General features: G+C 45.2%; 1 protein-coding gene across 3 annotated transcripts in view; it reads left to right on the plus strand.

Annotated features, from left to right (window-relative positions):
• Positions 1-1,514: 1,514 nt before the first annotated feature.
• Positions 1,515-13,150, plus strand: part of TAF4B (TATA-box binding protein associated factor 4b) — a 72,281-nt gene continuing 60,645 nt past the window's right edge. For 2 of the 3 annotated variants that reach the window (XM_064706005.1, XM_064706006.1), the window contains exon 1: positions 1,515-1,603. In XM_064706005.1, coding sequence (XP_064562075.1) covers positions 1,594-1,603 — 10 coding nt within the window. In that variant the 5' untranslated portion in view covers positions 1,515-1,593. Of the gene's footprint in view, positions 1,604-2,876; positions 3,139-13,150 lie in introns of those variants that run through there. The other variant, XM_064706003.1, reaches the window with a different exon arrangement.

The following is a 13,150-nucleotide window of genomic DNA, read 5'->3' on the forward strand; positions in this document are numbered from 1 at the left end:
CTTTGGAAGAGTTAAGGCTGGCTGTGTGGACAGAGATTTTGGAGGGCGAGTGGCTTTATGGAGGGTGGTTTGTGTTTTAAATATGCTATTTGAAAGCCTCCAGAAACTTAAAACAGCACAGACTGATTCAATGTGCATTGTGAAGGTCTCAGCTGTTGGAAACAGGTCATGCAGAGCAAACTACGGGCAGTATCTAACCTAATAGCTCCTGGAAAGGAAATCGGAGCTGCTGTTTGCTGTAATGCTTTCCTGTGCCTGAAAGGTAAAGAAGGGACTTCTATATGAATGTCAGATGTGCCCATTCATGGGTTATTGGAAGTAGTAGAGCAGGTCAGTTTGCCAAGGCTGAGTGTTCTTGGAAGGAACAGTTCCATGCTTAGATGCATCTTCAGCTGACTTTGAAAAGCAATTACCATATTTAGCAGTATCCCACAGACAAGGTCTCAGGGTAAAAAAGAGCATAGACAAGAATGATGATTTAATTCAGAGTTTTTTAATGTATGGGGTTTTTTTGTTTGTTTCTTTTTTTTTTTTTGATGGTAGCATTTACCCAAGAGAATAGAGATTTTTTTAAAACCCCAGAACTCCAGGTAATGACAAAAGTAACTTCCTTATGTGTGCTGCAACCTCTTCAGTTATGAAAATAGCTTTCAAGTTCCAGATTCTTTGTTCCTTTTTGTTCTGAATGACTTTTTGTATTTCCCTTAACTTTGCTAATAAAGAGTGCATTCTGGACCTATATGATAACATGTTTCCAGTGTGGGAAAAGGACTCTTCCTTTTATTTCCTGTGCAGTTTCATACAATGATGGGTGCCTCTGCCTTGTTTGGAGAAGATACTTATGGCACTTTAACTTTTTAGCTGTACTAAAGATATGCATATTTCTACATCTTCTAGGTATGGATTGTTTTCCTCTTTATTGTAATTGTGGTATGCCTTTTCTTGTAATGCATTTCATATTGCTCCCTTCACTCCTTGATTCATGTATTTCTTTCTCTCACTATGCTGTATTTTCTACTTCTCATTCCCACACACTGCTGTGTTTTGCAGCTTTGGTGCATACAATTCTGCTGTCTTTAGCTGGTTCTTTTTGCCTCCTTCAGATGCACTTTCACTCCTGAGCATCTGCATGGGGGTCTCAGAGATTCCCTCTAAAGTTCAATGGCTGCAAGAAGATAAAAATTTGGCTTTAAGCAAGAAGCCAACTCCATTCTTCCTGAAGTCCAAGAATAATAAACATGATGCCTTGCTTTGCATCCTTTTCCCTTCTGCCATCAGTCACTGCTGGTCTTTGCTGAAACTGAAGCATCCCTCCCTCCTGGTCTCTGTGCATCCTCTGACATGTAGGAGGTAAGTCGCTGTACCCTGGTTGTTACTTTATGTGTGTAACACAGCTTCACATGTGTAAGAAGTTATGTAATTTGGTCAGACTTGGCAGAGCTGTAAAAGGTACAGAGGATGCCCTCTTTTGTGTTACCACCTCTTCTTTTTCACCATCTTCTTAGCTTGTGCTCTGACACCTGGAAACTCTGACCATTGCTGCTGCCACCTCTTTGAGATTTTGGGCTGATTTGTTGTGGAATAGAAGTAGGCATGGCAAGAGGTGAGCAATTTCTCTTCTCTGTTTCTGCAGCTGCTGACAGCAATATAAAGCACTAACGCTGTGGAATCAAGCAAAGCTGTTACTCAAAATGGCCAAGAAGAGGAGTGTTTCCCTTTCTTGTCTACCTTTCTATCTGAAAAACATCATTGCAAGGGAAGTTGAATACAAGAGTAATTATTTTTTTCTCCTAATATTTTTTTGACTTTGAGCTTTTTGTACCACTTTAATCAGCCATAGGCCATAATCCACCATAATCATCATAATAGGCCCTGTATTTTAGAATTGCTTACATTGTGCTCAGTTTGTGTAGTTATAAGCAATACCCCTTAAATTTCATGCATAAAAAAAGCATGGGCATCAACATGCTTCAGAATGAATTGAAATTTAATCTAGACTTGGTTATGATACGCAACGACCTCAAAGCAGAATTACTGAAGGTCATGCTGAGTTCTCTATCACACGTGCAAAAACTTTTCGTTGTATTTTAAAATTTGTTTTTAGAGCTGTGTCGTGTGTATGCTGTCAGGATCACCCCCGTGCTTTACAAGGGGGACTGAGTTCCACGTCCTCCCTCAATCTTTTTTCAAGTCGAGCCCCGATTACGAAGGTCAAACGGGACAGCGTTGTCCCTTTCATCCGTACAGATCCGTGCTCCTTTCGCCATCTCGGCCTGTCAGCAAATTCCCATCACGACACGACGAACTCTGACACTTGCCGGAGCCGCTCTTGTTTTGAATGCAAGCCCAAGGACACCTGCAGCCCAGGTGCAGCCGGGGGAGGTCTGGCGCAGGTAGGCGGGCCGGAGGCTGGCACGGAGGGAGGAGGCTCCGCAGCTCTGCCGTGGCCACCCACGCCTCACCCCCATCCCGGGGCTCCGGCCGCGTGCCCTCCGGCCGCTCGGACTCTCTCCGCCGCCGCTAACTTCAGCGCGGTACAGGCGCTGGAGCCCGCATGGCTCCATAAACACGGGCGGGCTCAAAGGGGCGGCGGGGCCGGTCCGGGCGCCGCCGCAGTAGGACGCGCTGGCGGCGTTGGCCCGCCCTTCTTACCTCCTCCCCTCCCTCCCGCCCTCCCGCCGCCGGCAGGGGAGGCCGGGCCGGCCGGGCCCACGTGCGCGGCGCCCGGGAGCCGGCGGAGCGGCGCTGCCATGTGTTTGCGCGGGCGAGCCGCCGGCCGGGGCACCGCCTGAGCGCCCCCCGCCCGCGATGCTGCGGGGCGCCGCGGGGCTCTGCGCGACGCGGCCGCCCCCCGTCCCCTCGCTGCCTCCTCCTCCATGAGCGCCTCGGCGGCCCCCGTCAGGCTCATGCCCGGCGGGCGCCCGGAGCAGGCGGCCGCCTGCGCCCCAGCCGCGGGCTCGGCGCCCGACCGGGGCGGCCCCGCCGCCGCTGTGCCCGCCGGGCCCGCCGCCGCCCCGCCGCGTCCCGGGGGCACCCCGGTGCTGCGGGGGGCCGCTCCCGGCGTCCCGCGGCCGGTGGCGCCCAAGGGGCCGCCCGCAGCCACCCTCCAGTTGCCGGCCAACTTGCAGCTGCCCCCAGGTGAGTGATCCCTCCCAGATGGAGGGTACGTCCCATGTCGCGACTTAGCCGGCTTGTCGCGGTCCTCGCTGGCGGGGGTTCGGTGGGGCAGGACGGAGCCCGACGCGCTGCCCTTGCTGCTGGAGACGAGCCGTGGCGAAGGACGGGCAGGGCGGCGGGGGTGGCGGTGATGTAGTGGCAGTGTGTGTTTTGGGCTCCCTGTCTGCCCCAAACTTCTGGGAACCGGCGTGTGCGTGTGCCTTGCGGGGCATGGGCTGTGTGCCTGGGCTCAGTCGGGTAGCAGCGCTGGGGATGCTTACAGCCCGTCTGCAGGATGGATCTGGAAGTCTCTGGATAAATGCAACTTCTGACTTTGCTGGGTAGCACGAAGAGCAGGAGAAGTAACCAAAAAGTCAGCGGTCAAGTTACCCTTATGTGTGACTTGGAAAAGACTGCTGGAGGCTTTGGTGGAACAGGGATGAAGGAGTATGTCGGGGAGGGGGTGTGAGCGTGGGCTGGAGGCTGCGGAGCGGCTCCGTAACTTACCGAGCGGGTCCGGCTGCCCGCACTCGCCCGCGACCGGGCGGTCCCGCGGGAATTCTTGTCACCAGCACAACCAGGCCGATGCGACTGCTCATGGAACAAAATACTGCCGTGCCTGAGGAGGACAGAGTTGACAGTTCATTGCGTGTTGCTCCTTGAAACCCTTTTTTTCTATAAACCCTCTGTGGGAAACGTAAGGATTCGGAGAGACATTGCTCTTACAGATGTGCTTCCTATAGCAGCAGTGAAAATATTAACGTAGGAGTTGCGCAGTGCTGATACGGACACCTTAATACTTTGGATAGCAACAGAGGATTGCCAGGTCTTCCACCTGCACTTTCTCTTAAGAGGGAGAAGGTGCTGTTGGTTCTGATCTTCTCATTTCTCCCTGTTGGGCTGTGTTTAAGTGCTTTAAAAAAAAAAAAAAAAAAAAAAAAAAGAAAAAGTTACTTTGCTTCCACTGGTTTTGGCCTCTCTCTGCTGAGACCCCAAGATATGTAATGACTTCATTGCTATCTGATGCTATAATTATTTCCTGCCAGGACAGTTCTGTTGTTGGAGCATCTGTTGCAATTACTTTCAGGTTGCTGAAAAGGATGACTGGCTTTACAGTAATTCCTGTGCTGGTAGTGCACATTTGCTTTTTCTTTCTTTCCTCATTTTTTTTAAATCCTAATGTCTTTATCAAAGACTGCACCTCCCAAAGAGATATATAATGCTAATTAAAAAAAAAGTCTTTAGTCAGTCAGTTTCGCTGTAGATTTCCCAGCACTCATGATGCTGTAATGTCTGGGTAGTCAGCAGTCAAGGGTGAGTTTAAATCCTTGCCAGCTTTCCTCTGACATGAACCATAGTGGAAATATATTAACTTCTTGTAGCAGGGCTTCCCAGGTTTACAGGTTTCGTACCTAATACTTTTGCTTTCTGGAATGTATTGACATTCAGGTAAACACTTTTCTGTGAAGGTGGATGATCGTGTGAGTTGCCTGTGGTTTGGGAACTACAAGTTGGCAAAACTTACAGGATTTTTGTAGTAGCTTAGGTTTGATTGCATCCAGGTATACTGTTGAGTGTCCTCTGGCTTGTGTTGTGGTAGGAAGCAGATGTCACAAAAGTAGTATTACTCCTCAGTTGCATCAGCTTGTTTTCCTTGCTCCTGGGACAATGCAGCTTTTGTATCAGAAGTTCAGAGGTGCTGGTACTCTGCAGCATTGTAAATAAAAATAACAGTATGGACTTCAGTGCTTCAGAAGAAACTAGACGTTGTCAGATTTCAAATGGATCAATGTTTCAGGGGAATTTGTCTATGTAATTGTTGCAAGGTTATATAAAAATGCATTCTATCTTGAAAAAGTGTTAGTATTTTACCTCTGTCTTCTAGGTGGATTCAATTTTTAATTAATAATAAAAAATGCAAGATGGATAGCATTAAAGCTACAAGACTTAGCAGCGTTAAGAAAAAGAAGTGGAATAAACCACCAAATTCCTAGGCTTGAAAAGTTTTTTATTTCAAATAAACTGCCAAATCTAGCCACACAGGATAAAATACAGAAGAGAGGATGCACTTAGGTTTAAAATCGTGGCGTTCACCTATTAAGAAAAATGCATCCAGAAGACATCCTTCCCTTGAGTTTCAGAGGGAAGTATTTGAGGTGGCTTGTTCTGAGGAGGGCTGGGCAGCACTGCCCTTACTGGTCATGCTGAGTTTCTGATGGACTGCTTGTGACCCAGAGTGGGCATTGCTTCCACAGCACTGCAGTCTGGGCAAGGAAGGGCACCAGCAAAGCTGTGTGTGCCTCTGTGACCTGGAGGGCAGTGGAGGTTCATGGAAATCCGGAATTTACGCCTCTCCTTCTCTTCCATCTCTACCTCCCCCTTCCTCTTGCTCAGAATAAAGCCAGGAGTTGGGAAAAGCAGATGACTGGCTAATGACTGACTCCTCATGTCCCTGAGCAGAGATTGCCCATTTGCCAAGTGCCTCTTTTTGTCTGATTGCCGAGGAAGGACCACTGAGCTTTACAAGTTCTCTTAGTCTTGAAAGACTCGGGCTTGCTGATGAGTAACAAGGGTTTTTCATCGCCTTCCTATGATTTCCTCTACAAAATACTGGTTTTCAGCAGAGCAGCGCTGCAGATACCCAAGGCCATCCTCCTGCTCCAGTCCATCCCTGGCTGACCACCAGTGGAGGCTTTAGCACAAAGTGGGACTCCAGCTGCTCTGACTTCAGGGGTGGCTTTGGTCTTCTTATCGTGCATACCATCAGCTCTCAGACTCAGTGGTTGGACTGTGTCCTCCCAAATGAAGGGAATTTGATCTGCCACAGGGACCTTTCCTCAGTTGCCCTCTTTGCTGACAGGAGCACAGGGCTAGCAGCATTTCAGAAGGCTTTGCACGTCGCAGTCTGGGTCTGCAGAGAGCAGAGCGGCGTGGTGAGCGCAGCGCTGCCTCAGTCCTGAGCTCCATGTGGCCTGTGCTGATGCTACAAACCTGCAAAAGTCTCATGTCATGGACCATCTGCTTAACAAGAAATTGTGTCCTTGGTTAACCCGAGCTTAATGAGGGGAGAAATGGATGGGCTGTGCTATTAGACAGGAGGAAATAATTGGGAAGGGGAAGGAGAGACAAGGGCCGTGGCAAATGTCTTTGGTTTACCTTAGTGTCCTTGGGCCTCACATGCTTTGGAGAAGTCAAGGGTAGAAAAAGAGCATAAAAACAACAAAAAGAATGTTGTTTCTCGGTTTTGTTTACTTTTCTTGAACCTAGGTTTTTGTCACTTCTGTGTCTGTACTTTCAGTCTATCCCTGGACCTGGAATGCTCATTACAAGCAGGTGTTCAAAGGACATTTAGTATATAAATCTGCTTCTCTGCTGATGCCATGAAAAAGGACAGAACTGAACCAGATGCCAGGGATCCTCCATTGTTACCTTCAATTTGCTTAGAGCAGGAAAATTCTTTGAAAACCTCACCTGATGCCGCACAGGGCCATGGCAGCAGCTGCCATCACTCTGCACTGTAGCATTGGCTGCCTCTGGTTTGTGCATTTCTGTTTTATGCTTTCCATTACTGCTAACACCAGTGGGGCTGAGCAAGCACGGTGTCAGCAAAGAAGAGGTGCCCTGAGTGTGCTGTAATTGCACTAGCAGTGTGGTGCAAGGCATGGTCTCCGTGTAAGGTTTCCTTTGCACCTGACTTAGAGGGGAACAGCAGCAAGTTCAGCTTCTTGGTTTCTGTTTGCAGCTCAGTTGTCTTTGCTAGGATGTTTTGCCTCGTCTGTGGCAGGTTTTCCACTGCCTGCAGCTTATCAAGGCTGATAGTGGGTAACTTCAGAAAGCACAGCCACTGCTGTGTGAGGTGGCTGGGCTGCATGGCGTGGAGCAGGCAGCATGTGCACTCCTGTGGGTGGGAAGGTGCCCACCATGGGTATTCCAAAACTGCAGTGGGGTTGGATGGAGCCTGGTCTTGTCGAGTTTCTCTTAATTGTCTGCAGAACATAACCTGAAGAGGTAAGGGCTGATAAACATTGGGGTGCTGCTTCCTTCTGCTTTCGAAGTTGACCTAATACGTCTCATGCAGAGTGCTGTGAATCTCCCTTGTCATGTTCTAGTTGTAGTTTTTCAGTGTTAAAACCATATGAGGAATTCAGTATTTTCATATGTGTATCTGGTCCATTGCTTTAGAATAGGAGGAAATGCTGATTTTAAAATACTTCTTGATTTACATTATGTTTGAGTAGGAGTAGGCTCTCTAAAGATTTCTTGTTTCAACAGGCAGAAAACCATAGAAATTCCTTTAAAGTATGCAGTTTCTGGATGTTGGCAGTCCCATGAAGTCTGAGCATAGTATTTGTGCTTAGACCAGTAGGGGCTACATCGGTGCTTGTAACTTTTTGTATCCCAATAACGACCTGTGTTTAGCAGGCTTCTGGGGATGGATTCTCTGCAAGCTTCTCTCTTCACATTAGGTGACACTGATCAACTTTTTTTTCCTGAGGAAGGGTGAGCAAAGCTTTGGTGGGCTTGAAGAACTAAGTCAAACTTAGATAATAGCAAGGAAATGTGTTGTGCTGTAACTAGTTGAAATTTCAGCTGCACTGTAGGACTTGATTTTGCTTTCAGGACTGAGTATGTCTAGCAAAATAATGCCTTCATATGATTAAATGCACAGTCATGAGGGAATTAAGATTTAAATCTTGGCAGAAGATGCAAAGCTAATGTCTAGATTTATGGTTTTCAAACACACAGGAAAAAAAATTAGATGCATTCTGAATCCTGAAGCATGGAAGTATGATGCTCAGTAAAATTAATGTTAAATGCTGTTCAGATTTTACAGTCAATTGGAGTGTATTGCAAAGAATTGCAGCCACAGTTTGGTGTACAGTAAACTTTTTTTAATCCTTAAAAGAGAGAGAACGTGAGCATGACTTGTCTTACTTTTGCAGTATTTAAAGGACATTTCAGCTTGTAGCAGTAAAAATAGCATCACTCACACAGGTGACAGCTGGAGGAAATACTAATTATGTTTCAGTATTCTTTTTCCCAAATATGCTGATAAAATCTAGGTAAGCTCATGTGTTGTTATTTTGAGTAGCAACCATACCAGGTTTTTTAAGTAATTTTAGAGAACCAGGTATTTGTTATGCCACTTGGCTGGAGTCTGTGCTGTGCCTGGTGGGTAGGATTGTATTTACAGATATATGTGTATGCAAGTTTTGATGTAAATTGCAACACTTTTGATAACTATCAAAGATGAATAATTAGTACTGCCTTAACCATTTAGACAAAAGCAAAAGGCAAATATGTTTTTGAGAATTCTCTTGGTATTTTCTGAAAATTGATGGTGTTAGAAGAAAAGTAGGTGTAATTTGCAAAATTGAGAAGATCACCATAGATGTTTTTAAGTGTCTTACTATTCAGATTGCCAGGATTAAGATCTGCTCTGCTGTCTGGATCACCTTTAGAACAAAGTCCACTAACAGATCTTTTCCACTGGTGTCTTGAGGAAATAAGCTCTGATTGCAACTGAAGTGTGTGGTGAAAATCGCAATAGATGGAAGATCCTTGTTGCCAATGAGGAAATCTAGGGTCTGTTAAGGCTGGAGAACTGCTGAAGCTCAGTGATCTTACTGTGCTGTAAGAACAGTCTGATGATATGGTAACACTTAGTTTTCACAGCTCGTGTTTGCAGGCTTCTTTCAGAGCACACTTGCAGCTTGGTGTGGGCAGAGATGCTTTCAATAGTTCTGGCTGCTCCTAGGAGTCGCCTGGGAAATCAGAGTTCCTTGGGTGGATATCCATGCTAGAATAACAACTGGGTGAAACAGCATGCCCTGGTTGGCACAGCACCTGAAGGCTTTCCCTGGCAGCTTGCCTGGTGTCAGTTTGCCACCTGTTCCCAGCAGAGCCCTGGAAGCCAGGTCCAGTGAATGGTGGGTGGTGCATTACCAGGCAGTCTCAGTGGGGCAATCAGTGCTCTGTTCAAGGGGTTTAATGCACTCAGAACACCTTTATACATAGCTGCTAGGCACTTGACAAATATCACACAGTTCTTGTGACAGTTTCCACAATATCTGTGTAGACAGAAGTTAATGCTTCCCATGAAGGTTTTGCTGTCTTCTGCAATAATTTTTGTTTGCTCCATCACACTTAGAGCAAGGTGGTGATCAGTGTTAAAAACTCAGTGTTGATCCCTTGTTTGCAAGTGAAAAACCATCCAGCTGAGGAGTGAATTTGCACTTTCAGAAGTGGAATTCAGCTTTCTTCTGGTCCCCAAGGTGAGCAATGAGGAAACAAATGTCCCATTGTAAAATTAATCTGAATTAACTGACCTCTTACTTAAAGGAGACAGAGATTTAAAGGGGACGGATCTTGTCCTTTGTTAAAACACTACCAAGACACTGATGATGTTTTCAGCAACTCTTGGTTTAAAGTTAAGATTTGTGGTTCAACATTTCAGCTTCAGATTTCTCAGTAACAGCTCAGTGGCCGTTCCAGGAATGGTAAGTGCAGGGTGTTGGCATACCTTCTGGTCCTTAGAAAGCTGTCTGCTCTATATGTATGGCTGCAGTGTGCCAAGCACATAACTCGCTGTTTGAAGAATTTCACTCCAGTGAATACTAGGAGTACACAAGAGAATGTGGTGTGGAGACTCAATGCTTCTTTCAGTGCAGTAGGAATTGTCTTGAGAGTAAGGAAGTGTCACTTTGCTCCTTTGAGGTACTATTTCACTGCCATCAGCTGAGTCCCCAGCAAATGCTTGAAGCTTCTGTATGAGGTAATTTTGGTCCTAGAGAATGCTCAAGTCAGATCATCTTAGCTGTAGACAGTCCTAGAACTGTCTGATTACTCAGATAGGAAAGGAACCAAGCCTCAAGGTGCAAAGTTGCAAACCACAAAGATGCAATGGGGAAATGCTGATGGGAAATGATCCCAGTTGCTGAAAGGTGTGGCCCAAGGACAAGAGCTAGATGCTATCACAATATCAAATAAGGCTCTGCCCTATTTGCACCGTGCACAGTGTTGGCTGAGAATCCCTGATGCCTACACATAATAAAAACAGCACCTCTTGGGATTCAAGTGTAATAAATACACTCTGAATCCAAATAGAAATGGTATTGCCATCTTGTGACTATGCCCTGAAAACCTATTGGTTGTTTGTTGTTGTTTGTACAGTTATACTTTTGCTTAAGAGTTCTACTATAACTGTAAAATTATGTGGGTATAAATGTGTTCTCAAGGAAACAAGCTCAGGTGTATGTGCTGTTGAGGAGAACTCTTTTAGTGCTGAAATGTGGGCCTGTGTTCTGTGAAAAGGCATCAGAAAATGTGAAAGCTAAGGGGACCCAGTTGCTAGACTGTTAAACAGATATCCATCTGGGCACCAAAATACATTGATGAGCAGCTAGTCTTCAACAGCTTGGATAAGACTTGCTGGTGGAGCAGCGTGTGAAACTTGGCTTCAGAATTTTGCAGTTTTAGCACTTTGTGTCTAGTTCCTGGAGAAAGGGAGGGAGAGGGGACTTTGTTTACACTCTTGAGAAAGATGTGTGGTGTCCATTATTCCAGACTGTTTCAAACAATAGGATACCAGAGTCTGCTCCATCCTGCCTAGAAGAGATAGCATCGTCCCTTTCCTGGATTTCTGTGCTTGGGAAGCCTGTGTCTGCACTGGCTATCTCAGGAGTTGATGCCTGCTCTTAGCACAGGAAGATGCTTAGCCAGAGACAGGTTGGAGTTACTGGAGGCAGCTGCCTTTGCTGGAGTGCAAACCCCTTGAGCTATTGGTGTGTACATGTGCTTGTTTAAATCACTGCTCAGAGCAACCCAGACAGTCTGAGAAATGTTAGTGCTGGTGGAACTGTGCTGTCAGCTGACAGTGGTGTCTGCAAGGAAAGCTGGTCACTGGCTTTGAAAAGGTGAGATGTCAGACATCAGCCTTGAAAGCTGTATTCCAGAGTCTGTATGAGTCTGCAGTGCAGTTTGTGCAGTTGGCAGAGATGCCACCAACATCTTTAAAGTACTTACAGGTATAACATTGTGTGTAGACTGTGTTCTGTTGTAGCATGAAAGAATATGGGGATCATGCCCTTTGAATTTTTCTCCTGACATGGAAATTAATGATTTCCATATCCATGGATAAAACAAGGTGTCTTTCATTGGAATTCAAAATCTGACATTTCATTGTGACTCTGCAATAATTACATGCTACTCACTGGTCCTGAGCCATTGCTATGAAGACCCATTAGTTTAGAAGCTTCCTTGGAACAAGGGAAAGAGCACAGAGGGCAATTTCTGAGATATGTAATTATTTAGTTTGTGAAACAAAGTGTGAATGGAATTAATTGTTTGAGGGCCTGGATGTGTGGTGAGTGATTCTGGTTGCTGAAATAGCAGTACTTGATTGTGGGTTGGACATTTTTGAATCCTTATATCAGCTAGAATTAACTTCCAAAGGTTGGAATGATTTGTTGTATGGAGTAAAATGTTTTGTGGGTATAGTGTAGTTGCTGAACAACTTATCTTGACCCCATATAGTGTAGATGAGCCCTCTCCCCTACTTATTCGGGAAATATGAGAACAAGCACAGGTGTTTTTCCCAAGAAAAGCCTAAATCAGGCAGTCTTTGTGACTTCACAAAAGAACTACTATCTGAAGTCAATTGCATTTAAAAATAGAAGGTAGAGATCATTATTGGGAGCCTGGGATGAGGTAACTTGGTGTAGCCTCCAGATCACTGTTGTGGCTTCATTCCTAAAACAGTGAAAAGCACAGCTAGGTGTTTCCTCCAAACTGGGCTGTTGTCCTTGTTTCTTCATCTCCACTACAGAAATTTGCAGTAAATAGCTAGGAAAACTCAAATACTGAGTGAGGTTCATAGGGAATAAGTAGTTCTCCTTCATGCACTACAGACCAAACTTCATCTGAAAACATTACAGCCCCTTCGTATTAGAAGGACTATGTCAATCATGTAGAAGTTAATTACTGTCTTTACCAGTATTTCATTAACACTTTGTGCCTCTTTAGCACTCTTTTTCAGCTAACCTACTGGCATAATGCACCTTGATACAATCACTACTGGAACAGTCTACATCTCTAATAATGCCCTTTTTTGGTCTGTCTTATTCACTCCTGTAATGTATTTTTTAATACTTTTGGGTGACCTAGTCTGTGGGGCTCAATAAATGGAATTGAAGAGGAAAAAACAGGCTTTTATTGCCTACGGGATGTCTTTAGAGAGAAAAACTGTATTCAAACCTGTTGCATGGATTAGTAGTGTCTGGTATGTTATTTTCCAAGTTTTGAATAATCCTAAATAGTCAAAGAAACTTAAAACCACTATTCCTTTTTAATTGCCACTTAGTTTCATATGAAAACATCCTTTAAAGCTTGGTTTTAGCTTGAAATAACTTCCTTAAAAGCTATTGCTTTGTTTTGAGTAGCTCAGTGAAAGAACGGGATTTGTTTAGGAACAGAGAGCTCTGACACATTACTGTTGTTTTAAAACAATTTTGTTGTTTAGGTACTGATTTGAGACCTGGAAGTCCCCATTTAGCCTTGTTTTTTAATTGTGTTTAAGTGTACTTTACTAAGATGGAGGCACTCCTTGTTTTGAAATAAGCTAAATTTACCCATCTTTGAATGCAGCTTTTGTGACTTATGCTCTCTTAAATGAGCTTGGTCTCACTGTGATTGGTTCTTCCTTGTATTTTATTTTAGGAGCAAAAGACTGCTCTTCATTTCCTCACGTTATTCCCTAAGCAGCAGTTCCCAAGAGCTTCTTGGTTGAGCAGTTGAGTTGGAAACCTTGTAATCAAAGTGGTGGCTTAATGTGACAACTTCAGCCTCACCTGTAGTAACAGCATAAGGTGTATCTCCACTGGAGCACAAATGCCAGCTGGTTCATCTGGGGAAATTCCTGGGGGAAGTTCCCCATCAGAAATGTCTCAGGCTCGTGTTACATGGTGGAGGTTGCCCATGGTGGGATGCTTTCAGC

The sequence above is a fragment of the Zonotrichia leucophrys genome, chromosome 2 (genome assembly GCF_028769735.1).
Source record: "Zonotrichia leucophrys gambelii isolate GWCS_2022_RI chromosome 2, RI_Zleu_2.0, whole genome shotgun sequence".
Taxonomy (NCBI): Eukaryota; Metazoa; Chordata; class Aves; order Passeriformes; family Passerellidae; genus Zonotrichia; species Zonotrichia leucophrys.